The sequence below is a fragment of the Chelonoidis abingdonii genome, chromosome 23, assembly GCF_003597395.2.
Source record: "Chelonoidis abingdonii isolate Lonesome George chromosome 23, CheloAbing_2.0, whole genome shotgun sequence".
NCBI lineage: Eukaryota > Metazoa > Chordata > Testudines > Testudinidae > Chelonoidis > Chelonoidis abingdonii.
Window position 1 is genome coordinate 9199094 of NC_133791.1, and position 19120 is coordinate 9218213.

Sequence of the window (19120 nt, forward strand, 5' to 3'; positions counted from 1 at the left end):
AGCAAAACAAGACTAGTGGTTTCAGTTGAATTTCACTCTGAGTTTCAGTGCAAATTAACCCACTATTCAGTGCGTGTTAAGCATCCCCTTCTGTGCCTGATGCACCGGGAGACATGCTGCCTATGCTACAGCTTCCAGCTAGGAAAGTTAGCTCTTTAGCCGCAGAGCTGAGGTTCACAGCCTGAGTTCTGAAGGTCCCACGTATAATCCTGCTCATGTTCAATCGCAATCTGGCAGACTTGGGTTTGAAATGCCCCTAACATTTGAGTGAGGGGCTTACCCCTCAAATGTACCTTGTTTGAAGAAAAATCACTGCTCCTAGCCCCAAAGTTACAGTCAACACAGCTTTGGTGTCCCCCTCAATTTTAGTGCTGAAAATCATTTTATGCTAGAAATACAGAATCTCGAGATGGAGAATAGAGAGTTACAAGTATTCCTGTGAGAATAATTTGTCAGTGCCCTTCGTTCTGGCTTTGGCCCATGTTGCAGCCTGCACTGGCAGGCTGAGAGATTGGAGCTGCGGATTCACTTCAGTCTCAACTCCAATTACATGGTTATGTTACAGTTATTTACATCACGTCCTTCACACAAAACTCCCAATTCCCAACAGAGTCTGGGCTTCATTGGAGAGAACTGTGTCCTCCCACCCTTTGCTCAGTAGATGGCACCGTCGAGCCACAATTACAATATACGTTGCAATCATCCATAGTTGTCTAGCCCTTAATGGCATAGGCCAACTTGTGCTGCTTTGATTGGTGATCTGCCCCGCCCAAAAGAGCTGGCTGCTGTAGAGGGGTTTCAGGGTCTCATATATAAAGAAATATGGTCCATCCTGTTAAGGTAGAACTCTTGGGTTGCCTTTGAGGGACATCTAATGCCCCCTTTGCAGCCTGCAGGTGATTTACAGGGCAGCGGATTGGGGAGGCTTGTCTTTGCAGGTTGGCGTTGCTCTCTCATGACCATGGTATAGCGGTAGGGTGACCAGATGTCCCGATTTTATAGGGACAGGGACAGTCACAATTTTTGGGTCTTTTTCTTATATAGGCTTCTATTACCCCCCATCCCCTGTCCCAATTTTTCACATTTGCTGTCTGATCACCCTATAGAGAGAAGCCAAAGAACTGCTAGTCAGTGCATAATTCCCCTCTCCCCCGATGGCGTGTGGGCTTTGCCCTGGACAGCTCAATGAACATGTGGTGAGGCATGTGCCGTTCCTGTTGGGTTTAGTGTGTAGCTGCTCCTGCTATGGCTTCCAGCGTGACGCGGAGAACGTGGCCCGACAGCCCATGTTTGGCTTTCAGTTTCGCCTCTCTGCGCCTCTCCCTTTCATGTTCTGTGCCGTGGTTTGCGAGACATAGGCCGACGCATTCGCTGACTGAACCCCCAGCTGCTGGAGGAGTCAGAAAAAGGAAGTTTACTGGAACCAAGAAAAGGAAGTGGATCAATTTCCCTTCTGGGACTATGAGAGAGTGGGTGGCTGGGTGGGAGGAGTTGAGTGTAGCCAGATCAAAAACAAGATAAGGACAGAAGACAGTCGACCTCCTTCCTTCCAGATTTTCTCTGCTTGACAAGCCCTCTGGTGTGCGTCAGCCCATGGAACAGAGAAAGGAAGCGAATTCCAGTCACTGTTTACACCACCATGCTCGGCCCTGCCTGGCAGCAATTTCAGAGCCTCGCATCATGTGAACTCCCAGCTTTGCGCCGTGTGCCTTCAGTGATCTCACGGCACCACAAGAAGGAGCTTTTCCCCCATATACAGTGTAAGAGCAGAAGGAAAAGGGAGAGCTGGCTGAACTTCTAGCGGTGCTGTGCCCCTAGGGTGCTGGGTCCGGAAGTCTGGGATCTGTGTGTGTTCTGGAGCCATACACCTGTCAACCAGGTGGGGTTAAACACTCCCCAAGACTGGCTTGTGTTGAACTCGCTCTCATTTTCTCGGGGTCTCTATGCAGGGAATATGAAGGATGCACGGCATTCAAACAGGGCCTCTGCCACCCATCTCTGGGGTCTGGCCTGCTGGAATCCAACCACCCCTGGGATAACCCTGCTCCCCAGGGATATAAGAGCACGTGGCCAAAGATACATGGAGCAGCTGAGCTAGATGGACCATTGATCAGAGCCAGTATGGCTGTTCTTATGAATTGGCTAATAGAGGCTCCGTCACTTGCAGAGACGTCCCCCATGCTGCTGGCATCGGTTTAAGTGCTCTGATATAGTGGGTATGAAACAGAAGGCAGCACGGTTTCACACAGAGCAACTCAGGAGAGCCAGGTTCTCTCCCTCACTCTGCCACAGCCCTGCAGGGTGGCCCTGGGTGAGTCACTTCCCCACCTACCTTTTGGGTATCTTAACTGTCTGATCCAGCCACCCTGTCTCTGTCAGTGGCCAGGGCCAGGCACTGCAGAGTTGCCACAATGTATGATAGTGTGTCAGGGGAGGACATTTGTCCCTGACCACGTGAGGTGATCTGATGTCCATCTGCATTTCGATAGCACTGATACGTGCCTTAGAAATACCCTAGATAGACAGATCATGCCCTGAAGCCTGAGGATTTGATCATTCTTGGGACCATTATCCTACGGAATCGACCTCAGTTCACTTCCTCTAACTTACAAAGCTATTCGCCTCAGTCATTGTCATGGGATGCGTCCATCTGCCAATCACACCAGCCTGGGAGCATCCTTGCCCTCTGGCTTCTTTGTGTGAGTTCTGTTCCCCATGTCCAGCATTTGTGCCCTGCGTAGCCTTCACTTACGTGGGTGTAACCCTAACCCTGAGAGTGGAAGGACCCCATAGGTCTGTGGGTGGCCAAGGGACCCTGTTGTGTGTGTGAGAAGGAAACCCATTGGCTGGCAAGCCCAGAGCCTCTCCTCCGTCAGCTATTTATGGAACAGCCCTCTGAGAGCCCTTGGCACATATGGCGTTTCACATGACAGGTTGGGGTCTATTTTTGGCCTGTGACTGGAGCCACTCTGAAGTCTGGCCCTCAATGTCCCCGTCAAGGGTAAGGCACCATGTCGCGCTGGGAGGATTTTGCTGCACCACTCTGTACCTGGCTCCATCCCCAGCTTAAATTGTTCCCCAGTTAGGATGCGTTTGCATGCTCTGCATGCCGGCTGTGTCTTGCTGCTCTCTGACACCCTGCTTGCTTCCCCACTGCTTCGGGGGAAAAGCTGTCCCCAGGAAGTGGGCCAGCCAGCTGGGGCTTTGCAAACCTCTGCTTCTTAAAGGGGTTTAAGTGGCATTGTTGCACCTCATCATGCCTTCAGGGAAACGCAGGAGGCCAAATCCTCAGCTGGTGTAAATGGAAGTCAATGGAGCAGTTACACCAGCCAAGGATCTTGGTCAAGGATGTACAGGCGACTTATAAAGAAGGGATAAAATGTGTGGTGAAAGGCACGCCATGAAAGAGCGGGTGCAATCCACAGAGGGGTCTGCACCTGAAAGGACATTAGATCCACTCAGATCCACTGAGCAACGGGCCAGACAGTGTAAGACTCTGCAACACCCTAGATGCACAGAAATTTGTCTGTGCCCCTCCGGCTTCTTGCAATTGCTCTATTAACTCCCCAGGGTGCCCTCTTATGCTAATGCAGACAAGATTAGAAAATCCCATACTGGAGCTCCACGGCATTTAAGATAATTTGATCCTAGCAGAGAAAGTGCCTCTTCGGCCCAGCCTTTTAGAACAGCTCACCACGGAATGCACTAAGGCTCGCGTGCGTTAAAGCCGAGGATTGTCGCCACTATTTAACTGCTGCCTGTTATTAGATATTAGATCTGTCTAGGGGGTGATGCCCTCTGTCATGCTGATGTATGGGAGGAGGAGGCCCCTGCCAGGCTGATGGAGAGGCCAATATCTCTCCTAGCGTCCCATTGGTTTCAACCACAAGAGAATGGGGATGGCAGCAGCACAGCAGAATAGTGAAGGAACCAGAGGGGAAAGGGTTAATTGAAGATAAAAGGCTCGAGTGGCCTGGTGGCCTGATCTTAGTGGGTACCTGGGCGCCCCTCCCTGGTGCCCTCATCCTCACTGACCCCTCCCCCCCTTGCTTTGCTTCTGCAGAGATGGAGAATTTCCAGTACAGCATCCAGCTGAATGACAGGGACTGGGCAGAGTTTTACTCGGCTTCTGAAGAATGCAGCTTAATCCCGGCTGCCCTGGCCACAGCGGAGGAGCCAGGCTTCAGTGACATTGAGCAAGGGGACGGCGAGGCCGGCAGCCCCCGCACAGCCAGGCTGATCACCGTGAGGGCAGGCAGCACGCCAGCTCCTGGCCCGGGACCCTGCCCCCTACATGGGGTCCCCAGAGAGACCTCTCCGCCCTGGCCTATCCCTGGGCAGCTGGTCCTGGAGGAGGTTCTGTTGGGCGGCGAGGATGAAATAGATCTGGGCTCAGGCAGCAGGTTTCTGCGTGAGAGCAACACACACGGATCCCGCCAGCAGACTCCGCTGATGCCCAGCGCCCAGGACAGGCAGCTGCCTTGTTTCTCAGGGGCCGGCTCTGCCAGACCAGCTAGCCATGCCATGAAGAAGCCACTCCAGGCCCAGGACAGCTCCCACAATGAAGTGGGCCAGGCTGCAGAACATGCAGTGGCCACCCCGGTTGCTGTACAGGCAGGAGGGGGTCTGGCCATGGTACCCCACGGTCACCAGCCAGAAGGAGCTCCAATGGAGGGGGAATTACCAGGGGAGCATCTACAAGGCAGCCCAGAGAAGGCAGATTCTGAAAGGACAGTTCATGCCACGGATGTGAGCTCCCCAGCGCTGGCTACTTCAGGGGGGATGGAGAGGCCACTGGGGGAAAAGGCGAACTGGTCTTTCTGTTTAGAGCCTGGGCTGCCAGACCCAAATGGTGACATTTCCCAGAATCCATCTTCAGAGCCCCTGCAGCCAACGTGTTCCAGAATACCAGGGGAGAGCTGGCCTGCTGGGAAGAATCCAGGGGAGCATTTGGATCTAGGTCAAGCCTTGACTGCTCCGGGCTCCCCTGGCGACTCTCCGGATGTTGTGCAGCCCAGAGGGCCTGTGCACCAGGGAACGCTCACAGCCGCAGTGACGCCATCGCACAGGGCTGTGGCACTGCAAAGCTCGACTCTAGCTGTGGAGTTTTTAACCTCCTCTGCCCTACTGCGAGAGACCAAAGGGGAGGGAGTAGTGGCCAAACTGGCTCTTGGGGGGCTGGAGGGTGAGGAAGAAGGTGGTACCCTGACCTGTGGCATGCTGGAGGATGAAGGGCGAGGGTTGGCGCTGGGATGTCAGGCTATTAGCGCTCCCAGGAGCAAGGGGGTGAAAGGCCCTGCAGTGCAGCCCTGTCCAGGGGAAGTGAAGAAGACCAGTTGTGCAAGGCCAAAGCAAGCAACTGATTTAGGAATCCATGAGAACATGTCATTGAATCAGAGCAGCAAACCCACTGCATCACAGAGAGAGGAGTACAGGAGCACCACTGGGAAATCCCTGCATCTTGGAAGCACCGTGGCATTTGGAGGGGATGCTGACGATGGAGCCCAGGGAAGGCAGAGATCTGGGCTCCTAGGAGGGATGTTTCCTCATCATTCAGCAGCTGAGGGCTCTCAGGAGGGGGCCATACCTGCCCTGACCTGGCCAGAGATGTATGACTATTTTTTCTGTGACGCCCAAGAGCAGGTGGGGGGAATGAACAGCCTGGGTGGAGTGGCTAAAACGCCCATGTCTCCCTGCGAGAAGGAGCAGGAGTTGCCTGAAATGTACGGGCCTGAGATGTATGAATACTTCTTTAATGAACCTGAAGGAAGTGTGGGAGGAGGCAGCAAAGACACCTTTGTGGAGCCAGACAGGATCAGCACCTTGGAGCAAACTTCATCACCGTGCGAGAGCCAGGAGGACCTGGGCTCAGCCATAGCCGGAGAGCCCAGCGGCGTTATCTCCATCCCTGAGGTTTATGAACATTTCTTTACAGACAGAGCAAGAGGCAGAAGGAGCTGGGGGCAGATCTTCCTGAGCATGCCGGCCTTGGAGGCAAGGAAAGCCGTGGCGGCTTTGAAATCTTTCCTGCAAAAGCCAATGTGCCTGGTCAGACGCAGTCCCTCCGACAGCGGGGTCCCTGTACCACGAGGTTCCATAAAGAGGCTCTCCCTTCTCCAGCTGGGGCCTCACGGGAGAATCCAGCTGAAGCCAGAGGATTTAGGGATGGCCCCTGCACTAGCAGGTAAATGTTTGATCCTGGCCCCGGCTGGTCCCTTCTCGCTGTCCCAGGGTTTAAAAACAATGCATTTCCTTGTAGAAACAGGCTCACTGATTAAATGGGAAACAGAAGCCATGGTGTCCTCAGGGCTGCTGCCCCGAACAGTGCTGGACTCCCCAGGCCCTGAACTACCCAGTGCCTCTGCCCCAAACCCCATCTGCAGCCTCTACACTGCTCTGGGGCTACAGCCCAGACCCAGTGCTGGGTTTTCTGTTTGCCAGTGGCTGAATCCCCCAATGCTACACTAGTTTCTCCAGTGCCCAGAACCAGCCCTCCACCCCCTAGCACCAACCCACTGAAGTTCCTGATGCTGCTGCCCAGAGATAGTGCCACTGTCCCTGTTGTCTTTGCTCTGTGAATCATGCTAATCACACGGTTCTATCCCCTTTGTTAGCCTGTGGCCCCATCGTCAAACATGCTAGAGGATACGCTTGCAACCGAGGATCCCTCGGCATGGTTAAGGCATAGCTTGATCATGCATAGTGAGACCCAAATCATGCACTAACCATGTTCCCTCACTGCCCAACAGCCTTGGACTTTGGCAGGGCTGTTTGAGAGCTGATCACATGGGCATTACAAAACCAAGCTGCTTCAGGATGTTGCCCCTTCTCCCACCATTAGTGTATTCGTCTGCTGAGCAATAGCAGTTGTTAACATCTTGCAAGTCAGCTTCACAGGGAAGGAGAACTCAGTGACGTGGAGTCTGGGGATATGCTGTGTGTAACTTGCTTTATTAATGCACATTCACAAGTCCTGGAGCAGAGGTGATCGCAAACAGTATGCGGGCTATCCCTTCAGCCCAACACAAGTGCCCGGCTCCCCAGGGGCAACCATCCCTCCAGAACTGACTGTAGTCAGAGCCCAGAGCAGAAAGAAAAGCAAACTCTCCTGGCTCCCTGCACACAGAACTGTGTGCAACCCCAATTAACACCACCACAAGCTTTTCTTCCAAGACTAAAAACTTGCTCACACACTAAGAAAAAGGAGTTGGAAGGAAGATTATGTGTAAAGACTAGTGACAACTGATCTGTCCTTCTCCACACTGGTCAGGGAAAGCAAGCTAGAACTCTGATGGAACAAGTGTGTTTAAACCCAGCTGTGGACAGGGCCCAACAGAGTTCAGAATCTGCCTTTGCTGTGTGCCAATACGCGAAGGTGAACTGGGAAGGCTTGAGCCTGGATTTCTGTTTGAGGGGTCAATGGCCAGGAACGCTGTCTGTACCAAGATAGCACGATGATTGTTGAGCCAGTGTGCCTGGGCTGTGACAGGCACAATGTTGGCAGGAGAGAAAGGCAAACTGGGACCTTCCCACACTTCTGTGCAGAAACGGACAAGGAGAACATTAGAACCAGGGCTAATTTAATAAGCACCCGCTGGAGACTCTAAAGGTTACTCAGGCGTTGCTTATGATTGTGAATAGGTGAGAGAGGTTTTAGAGAGCTGCTGGGAATAGAAGGAGAGGAATTGTGACCCATTAGGACAGCCACCGTATTTATTTAAAAGTTTATACTTGACTTTAAGCCATGGTGCTTCCCAGTTAATATTAAAAACAAACAAATAAGGCTTGAGCTCTCCCAATGGGTGACTCAGCAAAGCCTCTTTATCTGCCTGGGGAAAAGACCCTTTGCCTTGGTGGTAACTAATTAATAAAACTGGCTTTAATTAAAAACCTGATCAAACAAGCAAACAAACCAACCCTCTTGCAACATGCCTCAAAGGTTGCTAGCATGGGGACGCCAACATAGTGAGAGAGCCCAAGCGGTGTCTGCCATAAGCCCTGGAAAGCAGCCCAGAGACTTTGAATGGCCATCATGGAGTGCAGGGGGCATGGAGGTTTCCCATAGAACTAATAACCAGGTTTAGTCCTCTTCCATGTTGCTTTTCATCCATGGATCTCAAAGCACTTTACAAGGATGGGTACTTCCCATTAACCCCGCTGTACAGGTGGGGAAACCACCGCACGGTGGGTCTCACAGCACAGCCAGGTCTCCCCTGACTCCCCACATCAGAGGCTCTGCTGGACCACCCTCTTCCCAAGAGGAAAGCTTGCCTGGTTGTTAGGATACTAGCCTGCAATTCAGGAGACCTGGGTTCAGTCCCCTGCTCTGCCACAGACTTCTTGCGTGGCCTTGGGCAAGACTTAAAGTATGTCTATATTGCATTGTCAGCCCAGGGCTTTGGGACCCAGACTCAATGTTTCTAAGCCCACACTACACTACACAGACCTTCTGACTCAGGTGTGTACCCTGAGCTGTGTCCACCCTGCAACAGGACAGGCCTGAATCACAGCAGGACTCAGGTTCCGTCCCCCTCCCCCAAAAGCAGCATCCTAGGAATTGGGTGCTGAGCGCTCCCAGAACCAAGTCAGACTGATTTGTGTGTGGAAAGAAGGGGGCCTTGGGTTCCCACTGGAGTCAGAGCCTGGGCTTAACGTGTGGTGTAGACATACCCTTAGTCTCCCTGTGCCTCAGTTCCCCGGCAGTGAAATGGGTATAATGACACTTCCTAACCTCAGAGGAGTGTTGTGAGGATAAATCCATTAAAGACTATGAGACCTCATATCCTATGGTAAATGCAGCTAGATAGACCTGCTAGGTTCCCAGTTAGCACCGTGGCACGTCCCTTCTCTACACAAATTAAAAGCTTCTTTCAAGCTCTTAAGTTCCTGCTTGGCCACAAAGTCTGAAAACCGGGTGAACTATTTAAAACTGGGTAGAGTGAAAAGATTATGAGGAAGTGTCTTCCAGAAATGGACCCACGTTCTCCAAAAATTATAAGGAGAAGGGGCTCGTGGCCGACGCCATAGATAGAGGAACGCTGTGCAACACTGCAAAAAGATCCTCCCTCTTTTCCTTCTGAAAACCTTAGCAGGGGATTGGTGAAAAAGACAAGAATGGAAGGCTTAAATACGTCGGAAAGACTTCCTGCTGAAATGACCAATGTAAAAGGGGTATTATTAGTACCACTTGACCCTTAGCTGCAGGTTGTTCTTCCCGCAGAAAGTCCCCGCCATCCCCTAGCCCTCACGCAGGAGGACATGTGCCTGGTCTTCGTTGCCCTTGCATCCTGGGCCGTGAAGACGTCAAATCTGCAGGCTCCGGATGCGTGGAAGACTGGTACGTAGGATAACCATGTGGGAGAGGAGAAGCGCTTTACATAAAGGGGAGGCGGAGATGCATGGGGGATTTGTGAGGGTGGGGAGGATTTCGCTTTAGATAATGTTGGAAGGTTACATCCTCCCACTAGGCAGATTATACAAGTTGGAGCAGAATCTTTCCCTACTGTCGAAGGGCCTCCTCCTGCTTTCTGAAATGTTCTGTCCATCACCAGCTGTTTCTAGTGTTCTGTCTCACCCAGAAAGGGTGAGATTTCTATCTCTCACTGCTTTTACTCCAGCATAGCTGCTGCTGACTTTAATTATAGTTTGAAACAGTAGGAGAATTCTTTTAGTTCTGATTAATCCTGTCCTGTATCCGGACAGTGACAATATCACCACATCCTATCATGGCTTATCACTTAACCCCGTCAGTGTTCCCTAAGGTGTCAAAACAAGCAAGGGGCAACATATGCCTCCAATGCTAGCCTGGGCATGCCAAGCTCCCAATGAAATGCTGGTGTTGGAAAGGACAGATGCTGCTGTGATCTGCCAGCACAGAGAGGTGGAACTGGACACCAGCTCCCAAAAGGTTAATTAGTTGGGAACGTTGACACCAGATGGTTAGAGCAAAGGGTGAGAAATCAGGAGTCCTGGGGTTCCATGCCAACCTCCGCCACTAACTCACTAGGGTTGAAATTAACCCCTGTGCAGTGGGGCCAACACAACACCTGTGTCCATTGGGTGAGTCACTGCTCCGTTCTGTTCCTTCAGTGTCCCCATCTGGGAAGTAGGCGTGATGATACTACCTACATTAAAGGGGGTTTGTGAGGCTAAATTCATTAATATTTTGCAATATGCTCTGCATTGTTGTGCAGAGAAATTGTTCATTAGCTGTGACCAGGAGGGACACCAGCATGAACAACCCATGGTTGTTCTGCAGCAAAAAGACAATCATATGCAGAGACTCGTGTTCTGAAACTCTGCTCCAGAAAACTGTTTGCTCAGACTAGCCCTGAAACTAGGGCTTTGGAATAATCCTAGATTCATTCTTGAAATGTGTTGGGGTATTTTCCAGTGTTACTGGCAAACGTCGGCACCCTGTCTGCCATCCGGTACTTCAGACGGCAGGCCATAGAAGGACGACACGGAACCTAGACACTCCCACATTGCCAAAGACACGTCCCGTGGGCCCGCGAGGAAGAGTCCAAGAGACAACACTCACTGCACTTTGCCCTTTGGCAATAAAATGACTGTTTGCCAATGGGTCCTGTGGAGATATGGTTCTGGAATCCAGGCTGCAGAGTCCTGGCAAGGCACAAGGTGCTAGGAAGCCGCATCCTTGCAATGAAATCTGACGTGTAGTCTGTTTGTTATAGGCATTATATGCATTTTGTTGCCCAGGGTAGAATTAGGCCCAGTGCATGCTGGTTCAATTCTGCTCTCTGCTTCTGACTTGGTCAACATAGCGATAGTGATCGGGGGGAAGAGGGGGGTGAAAAATCCACATGACTGACCAACGTAGCTATGGCGACCTGGTCCCAGTGTAGCAACAGCTCAACAGAAGAATGCTTCAGTCAACATAGCTGCCATCATTCGGCGAGATGGAGTTCTATCAGTGTAGGCTGTGTCTACACTATAGGGTTATGCCGATGTAGCTATGCTGGTATACAGGGGAGCTGGAACAATTTGTATAGTGGGGGTGCTGAGAGCCATTGAACTGAACTATAAACCCTGCATATAATGGAAACCACTTCAAGTCAGCAGCCCCCCCTAGTTCTATCACCTGTACTGGTATAGTCCCTGAAGTGTAGAGATTTTCTCTCACTCCTTTAAGTTCAGCGGTTTCACTTTGCTGTGCTATCTCCTATGGATAGTTAGGTAGCTGCATGCATTGGTGTGTGTTCCAAGGGGAATCGTGTCCATTTGTCTCCTTCAGCTGGAAGTTGATGGATGCTGGCACAGGAGCCTTTTGAGAGTGGGGAGCCGCAAAGCAAAATTAAAAAGGGCAACTCCTCAGTCTTCTGGTGTCCAGTGGTCCTAGCTAGCAATGGGGAGGCTTTCTGGAGGGAAGGGAGAGGGTTTGGGGAACAATCGACTCTCCCCGGCTAAATATCTCCACATTTGCAGCTTTCAGGTTGGCTGCTCAGCTCCAGCCGATCTGTGGCGCAGCAGTGAAATTGGGAATGTATCCAGGTGACCTTAGACGGTGGCTTGTTTAGCAGAGTTCAGACTTTCGTGGCTTGGATCATGCCAAGGGAGTTCATCCTCTTGGAGGTCAGTGCTAAAAGTCACTGTATTCACGCCAGTGGTGCATTTCAATGAGGCTGCAGTAGGATTTCTGGAGCCAGTCCCCTGCTTTGCTGTGCCAGAGGCCGCCAGTTCAGTGCACTGGGGTAGGGAGAACCACGCAGGTATGATGCACACTGCTCCTATGGGGGAGGTACTGTTTGGCATCATTCAATAAATGACTCCTCTGACCGGCTATGCAGTAGCACTGCGGGGTCCTGAAAGGGGGCTGGTTTAACCTTTCTGGGCTGGATGGATTGAGGGCTTCAAGGTCAGAGTATATACAGGGGCTTGGGTTGGGGAGATTACGAATGAGGAGAGATCTAAAAAGTTCTGATGGCGGGATAAAGGGGAAATACTGAATGACTATGGAACAAATGGTATTGAGATGCTATGACCACAGATACTAAGCCCCTCACTGGTGATCAGGCCCCAGGGTTCAGAGACAACAGTAGGGACTTCTGCTTTATGGCATCACTGCAGGGGTAGGAGGGCGGAGAGGGTTGAAATTAGTCGGGGAGGGGCATAGAAAGGGGCTTTGGAGAAGATGTGACCATGTGAGAGGATAGGCTGGTTGGTAGGTCTGGAGACCTGGTTAAGGCTGCCAATTTTGGTTGGACATATTCCTGGAGGTTTCATCACATGACATAATCTTTTACTTAAAGAGGAATCTTTAATTCCTGGAGACTCCAGGACAATCCTGGAGAGTTGGCAATGCTAGACCTCGCATGAATATTGCAACAACAAACAGGGATCTAGCTACTGCGCTGTTTGCTGCTGGAGGAGCCTGAGGCAGGTATGAAAAGTGTCCTTGGAAAGCAGGCTGGGGGCAGGGGTTGGGGCACTGAACAGCCAGGGGAGGAGGAGAGAGGACAAAGGTGCCTGAGATCCAGGACTGAAAGGTGTGAAGTTCGAGAGTCTTGTGTTAAGGGTTAGTCACCCCATAACGTCTCTGCAAATGTGCCACAAGGGACCCTCTGGGATAATCTCAGAGCACCCTCCTGTGCCCCAGACGGGTACTACGGCTAACGTCGAGCTACTAAATTGTCTTTGAGATTTTAGTCTTTGATTCTGTTTTAGACATCTTCTTTTATTGGGTGCTAGGAGTTATCTGCAGTGGACTGAACACAGAACTTGTACAGCTCCAGGCCTGCACTGCTACATGTTGAGCTAAAATGCTGTGTCTCCCAGGTGGGTGTCGCCGACTCATCTCGGTGGTTCAGGCACATACATAACACACCCTGAACAGTGGGTTGCATTAGAAAACCCAGTCCTCTTCTAATGATGAGTTCACCAGTTAGGGCCTGTAGGAAAAAGTCTTAGGCTTGGTAGCCTTTGCTAACTTCACCATGCAGTCAATCTTCCATCTTACCCCCTCCTTTACTTGTTTTCGGCCGAGTAGGCTGCAAATTATCGGCGGCATAGTACAAGCAGGCACAGTGGGAGGTTCTGCCAGACAGCTCTGCCAGAGCACCGCGATCCCAACAGGCCGTTCCCTCTGGTTTTCGGGGATGGCCTACGTGAGCTAATCAATTTTTGTTCATCTCTGATTTCTATAATTCCAGCCATCAAAGCACACAGACCTCAGTCATTGCATCTCAGTATCTCTTTGCACTAGCCCAGCCCTACCTTCTACATAGGTGCTGGAACTAGGGGAGCAGGGGTGCTACTGCACCCCCTGGCTTGAAGTGGTTTCCATTATATATAGGGTTTACACACACCACCATTTAATGGGTATGTGCCTAATAAATGATCAACCAGCCATACAGCTGCCTAGCACAACCGTTTCAAGGCATTGCCACAGTACAGAGGTGCTGAAGGGAACTGCCCAGCGAGGGCTAGGCTAGATGACTTAATGACAACGTTTTTTTTTCCAATCACTTCTCCCGGCACAGCTTGGAGAACACTCGCTACTGGGGCTTGATCAAGAGAAGCGCTTCCTTAACCTCCAATGCCTACTCCCATTGGGGCCCGGGAGAGGGGTTCTCTTCGCAGGCCTGCTTGGGTTTATCCCTTCCCAAAGAGCCAAGGAAGGGACTTCAGGAATGGGTTGGGGGAGGGAGTCCATTGCATGGTTCTGGCTCAGACTAGCCACTGGGCTCAACTCATCATCAAGTCACATGGGCCCATTTGCAGTGGTTTTGGCAGGGTGTTATTCTCCACTACTGCAGTAGAACATGGCATTCAGTTCTGCACAATTACAGCGTCGAGTCTGAATTAAATCCAAGCCAGCAGTGAGCTGGTCTCTGCAGAACATCAGGAGCTATATAAACATATGGTACAGCGCGATACCAGTCCCGCTTGGGCCAACAGCAGGCCTCAAACTCACGACCTTTGGCACAAGCAGGAGAATCTCATTATTTTAGCACTGCAGAGCTAGTTGGTGGAAGCAGCAGATGACTCATAAGCCGCATGTGTGAACCGACCACTAGGAGGGAACAAAACCCCACATATTCCTAATCTGTTACAGAGACACACGAACTGGGGTTTCTTTTTATTTTGCCCCAAAGACTCTTCTGATCAATGGGACACTTCGTGACACTGCAATACAAGACCTGAGGCTGGCCTGGCTCAGCTGACTTGGGCTCCTGGGGACCAGGCTATGGGGGTATAAATTTGCAGTGTAGATGCTCAGGCTGGAGCCCTCCCCTCTCACAGGGTCTCAGAGCCCAGGCTCCAGCTGAGCCCAGATGTCTCCACTGCCATTTTATCATCCCTAAGCCTGAGCCCCACGAACCTCAGTGAGCTGCCCCAGGCTATGAGATCGCAGTGTAGACATCCCCTACAGGACAATCACTTTAAAACAAACACTACTCCAGGCAGAGTGAAGAGAACAATGAGAGAAACATCCCTCCTAGGAAACCTCCGGGCTGGATACAAGTCACACAACAATCTGCACCAGTGGCAATAAGCCCCCATAATGTGAGGCACAAGTCAGGGATCCAGGCTCTCCTCCTCCGATGGATACACCCAACCACCGCTACATGGGTTCTCCTGCCTGCAATGGCATCAGCGTCCAGGCCTGGGTAATTGTGCACGCCTGTCCCGCTTGAACAAACAGTAACACTGCAGGCGCTAGGGGAGTTCAAACATTCGCATATGTTCAGTTTCACTGTTTACCCAGCCAGAACACATTAACCGCACGGCACATTTTCAGTGGCAGGTGGGAATACAGAGACCACAGCATGGTGGATGGGTAATGGGGGTAACAGCTGGAGGAATCCGACTATTTCATTGTCCAAGGCTTTCCTGGGAGACAGTAAATAACTCTGGTTAAAAAAAAAAATCAAAGCTGAGGTGGAGCGTCAGACAGCTCCTTCCGCTGGGAACAGAGTGTGCAGTGTTTGCTAAGTCTCGATACTCGGTGTTTGGCGTCTCCCTGCTCAGGCCCTTAGGTTGCACCAGAGGCAGTGTAGAAGGCATCATTAATGCAAGAATAACCTCTAATGGCTCCTCTTTTGGCTTTTCATTAACCTGATACATTTTTTTAACCAAATCACCAAAATCTGAAGGGAATCAACTTTCTCCTTTCCACCCCAGGTGCAAGAACAAGACTCAAGTGAGCTGTGAACAGCACTCCCACTGGCAGGCACCACTAAGATGTCTGTATTAAATAAATTAATGATCGTGCAAATGATCACCTAATTAGTGGGGCAAATCTCCAAGAAGTTGGGAATTCTGCTTTAGTCTGAATCCACCACCTAAAATCTGGCTGCTTCTCTGAACTCTCCAAACCTCTTAGGTTGGTAAAGCTGGGCAGGAGGTCACACTAGAATAGGGGAGGTTTCTGGTACCTATTTTTTTGATCCTGGCCAGAAACCTGAATGTAATAAATTTTTTGGAATTCTTCAGACCCTCAGAGGATGTTTGGCCCAGCTTAGGTTCCAAACCTGGGCAAAAGGTTGGCAGGGAAGATTTTGATTTTTTCCATATGAGTTTAGTTGTTCTTAACCCAATCTCCTACACATGAAGGATTTTTGGTTACGTTATGTTCCTTCCAATGGCTGTGATTTCTCCTAAGCCACAGCCTGGATTGAGTCTTCAATGCGGATGCTGCTGGCTCCATTCACCGTTTTGGTGCCTTGTGATGAATGAGTGAACTCAATCAACTGAGGCCAGATCAGAAAAATGTAGCATCAGTGCATAGCTGGGCCTTTTGCTGAATCATTGCTAGAGAGTGACCCATTTGCCCTCTTCCCCACCCCAGAGCTAAAGGCATGGCTTCTGCATGGCTCCCAACCCCTGGCACACTGCTCTCTGCCCTTCACTTGATGGTGCTGTCAATCTTCTTAAGCTGAGCACAGCTGGGCTGGCACTGATGGGCGAGCTCTGAGGAAAATTCTAGGGATTCAGTTCTGGCACCTTGCATCATTATTTACACATTTGCAAATACTTTTGATCTGGCATCATTTCCCACTCCCTCTGCACAGGTGCAAATGATAACATAAGGTGCAAGGCAGTGGAGGATTGCACCTGAGGTTCTGCACAAAGCTGAATAACTAGAGAACAATCTTTCCTCTGAATCCCCATTGAGTCAGGGACCCAGAATCCCTGCAGGGGCAGCTGTACTGCCAAAACCAGGAATCTTCCAGATGAGATGTAAAACCAGGTGACTGGCTGTTTGAATAGCTCAGCCTGAGAAAAGAAATCATAAAAACAAGAGCTGGTGCTGATCGCAAACCCAAATTCTGGTACCTACAGAGGTTGATACATTGGAGAAGGTTTAGAGAAGAGCCACGAGAATGATTAGAGGATTACAAAACCTGCGTATAGTGACAGACTCAAGGAGTTCAATCTAGTTATCTTACCAAAGAGAAGGAGTGACTAGATTACAGTCTATAAGTACTTACATGGGGAACAAATGTTTAATTATGGGCTCTTCAGTCTGTCAGAGAAAGATATGCAGCAGAACCGCAGAGTTACAAATACCAGAGTTACGAACTGACCAGTCAACCACACTCCTCATTTGGAACCGGAAGTACGCAATCAGGCAGCAGAGACAAAAAAAGACAGCAAACACAGTACAGCACAGTGCTGGGTTAAACGCAAACTACAAAAAAAAAAAAAAAGGGAAAGTTTAAAGGGAAAGTTTAAAAAAAAGATTGGACACGGTAAGGAAACTGTCTGTGCTTGTTTCATTTACATGAAGATGGTTAAAAGCAGCATTTTTCTTCTGCATGGTAAAGTTTCAAAGCTGTATTAAGTCAATGTTCAGTTGTAACCTTTTGAAAGAACCATAGCGTTTTGTTCAGCATTACGACTGTTTCAGAGTTACAAACAATCTCCATTCCCGAGGTGTTCATAACTCCTAGGTCCTATTGCAATAGGATCCAGTGGCTGGCAGTTGAAGCTAGACAAATTCAGGCCAGAAATAAGGCATCAATTTTTAACCATTGGAACAATTTACCCAGGGTCACGGGGGATTCTCCATCACTGATCATTTCCAAAAGCTCTGCTCTAGGGATCAGTGTGGGGCAGTTCTCCGGCCTGGGCTCTGCAGGAGGGAAGTCTAGACAATCACAACGGTCCTTCTGGCCTTCAAATCTCAGAAAGCCAGCCTAGGGGATTCAACCCCAGGACGCCACTGAGATGAACAGGGGTTGTGTCTAAATCCCCTGCTCAGCCTTGAAAGTCTCAACCGTGGGGATCCAAAACGCGCGAAGCTTTATTGAGGCCAAGCAGAAAAGCACCTTCCCTGCCCTGCAGAATTAGATGTAACACAGTGAGTGGGGGTTACAAACAAGAGGGCGGGGCTGGAGGAAAGGAGGACCAGGGTTACAGCGGGAGTATCAGGTGTTTACTGAGTGTATGTATGTGCAGTTTGGGGTTTTTTTGCAAGACCAGGACTGCTGGCCCAGACTGTAATTTGGCCAACTCATTATATCCTGCCATTTTAACTGGATACGGCCCTCATTTATTCCCCCGGTTCTAAAACTGTAAGTTGCTGGGAGCCATTCAACACTTACTGGGTTTTTATCCCAGAAATAACAATATTCCAGTGGTAGCTAACATGGTCACTAGCTCTTTATGGGCCAGAATTTACCATTGGAACAGGGATATGGTGAGGGTTTTTTTCTATCACATGAAATCTTCAAATCCAAATTGGAGGGTTTCCTAAGACAATAGGCTTGGGCCAGATCACAAGATATGGGCTCAATGCAGGAATTACTTGGGGAAATTCTGCTCAGTATAAAATTCTATGATCAGAAATTCTATGAATTAGTGGCCTTTGAATCAGGTACCTAAATACCTTTAAGGATCTGGGCCGTAAGACCTAACTCCCACTGGTTTCAGTGAAGATCTGGGCCTAAATGCAGAAAGCACAGATCTTTGCTCTAAAACAGGGGTTCTCAACTGGTTTCTTTCTGAGCTGCATCCTCCCCTCAACATGCTATAAAAACTCCACAGCCCACTTGGGCCACAATGATTGTTTTTCTGCATATAAAAGCCAGGGCCAGAGTTAAGGGGTAGCAAGCAGAACAATTGCCCAGGGCCCCACACCACAGCTAAGTTGCTCAGGCTTCGGCTTCAGCCCAGGTAGCAAGCTTCGGGGTCCCAGGCTTCAGCCCTGCCTGGGGGGGCTTTGGCTTTCTACCCTGGGCCCTAGTGAGTCTAATGCCAAACTTGCTTGGCGGATCCCCCTGCAACCTGCTCATGGCCCCCCGGGAGCCCTGGACTCCTGGTTGAGAACTGCCACTGTGGAAAATGCCAGATAATCAAGATGTGATCACACTGAGCTGGGTTCACATGCTTTGCGGCTCCTTTTGTATTCTACAGAAGGCTGAAGAGGGTGAAGTGAATAACTAGAAGATAAATGCCTCCTACCCTGTTGCAGAGCAATAGGAAAGGAGTGGCTTACACTGCAGAAATCAAAGTATCAGAAACCACAGCCAGTATCGGGGGATAAGCTCTGGGAGTTGGGCCAGACTTGAAAGACCAGCAACCTCTCCAGTATCCTAAAGGGAAAACCAGCCTTGACATGCCTGTAATTTTCCTGCTTGGTTTAGTCAATGACCTTTTACGCTCTGTAGCCTCCTACCTCCCATACCACTGACAGGTCCACGAGCCAATATCCTGCCCTACAACAAGGAAACAAGAATGACCATCTTTTGCAAAAGCAGGGATCAGCACAATAGAAAAATCCAGACTCGGACCTACTGAAAAGGTCATTTCTGTTTCACTCTGCCAAAGAAAGTGGCTTTGCTGAAGTCTGGAAATGCCAGGTGGGAGACATGCTACCCTACACTGTATCCTAACCTAGCGTGCAGTTCCCCATCTGACACCGCATCTTGCCAAGCAAATGAAAAAGTCAGACAGGTGCACACTGAATAATTACCTCCTCAGCTCAGCTGCCTTCCGTGGCAGCCTTCTTCAAAAGGGCTCCGTTATATAATGTAACGCTTAAGCTGCTGGATGGGAATAGATCCTGAATTTCTCTCTTCTACAGCAACCAATATAACAACAGTATGGACAGTTCAAGCAATAGCCCCACTAATGATTCATCTGACCACAACAA

At 50.2% G+C, this 19120-nt stretch overlaps 1 protein-coding gene across 1 annotated transcript; it reads left to right on the top strand.

Annotated features, from left to right (window-relative positions):
• The first annotated feature begins 4061 nt into the window (after positions 1 to 4061).
• Positions 4062 to 11012, top strand: PERM1 (PPARGC1 and ESRR induced regulator, muscle 1). The gene is made up of 3 exons (XM_032779967.2): positions 4062 to 6184; positions 9221 to 9337; positions 10394 to 11012. The coding sequence occupies exons 1-3, from the start codon at positions 4066 to 4068 to the stop codon at positions 10471 to 10473; spliced, it is 2316 nt and encodes a 771-aa protein (XP_032635858.1). The 5' UTR covers positions 4062 to 4065; the 3' UTR covers positions 10474 to 11012.
• The last annotated feature ends 8108 nt before the right edge of the window (positions 11013 to 19120 follow it).

What these genes read in the sequence shown, in the direction of transcription:
- PERM1 (XM_032779967.2), top strand. Translation starts at nt 4,066, where the DNA reads ATGGAGAATTTCCAGTACAGCATCCAGCTGAATGACAGGGACTGGGCA. An exon ending in GATGGCCCCTGCACTAGCAG is followed by an intron (nt 6,185 to 9,220) that starts GTAAATGTTTGA and finishes TTCTTCCCGCAG; the next exon opens with AAAGTCCCCGCCATCCCCTA. An exon ending in TCCGGATGCGTGGAAGACTG is followed by an intron (nt 9,338 to 10,393) that starts GTACGTAGGATA and finishes GGTATTTTCCAG; the next exon opens with TGTTACTGGCAAACGTCGGC.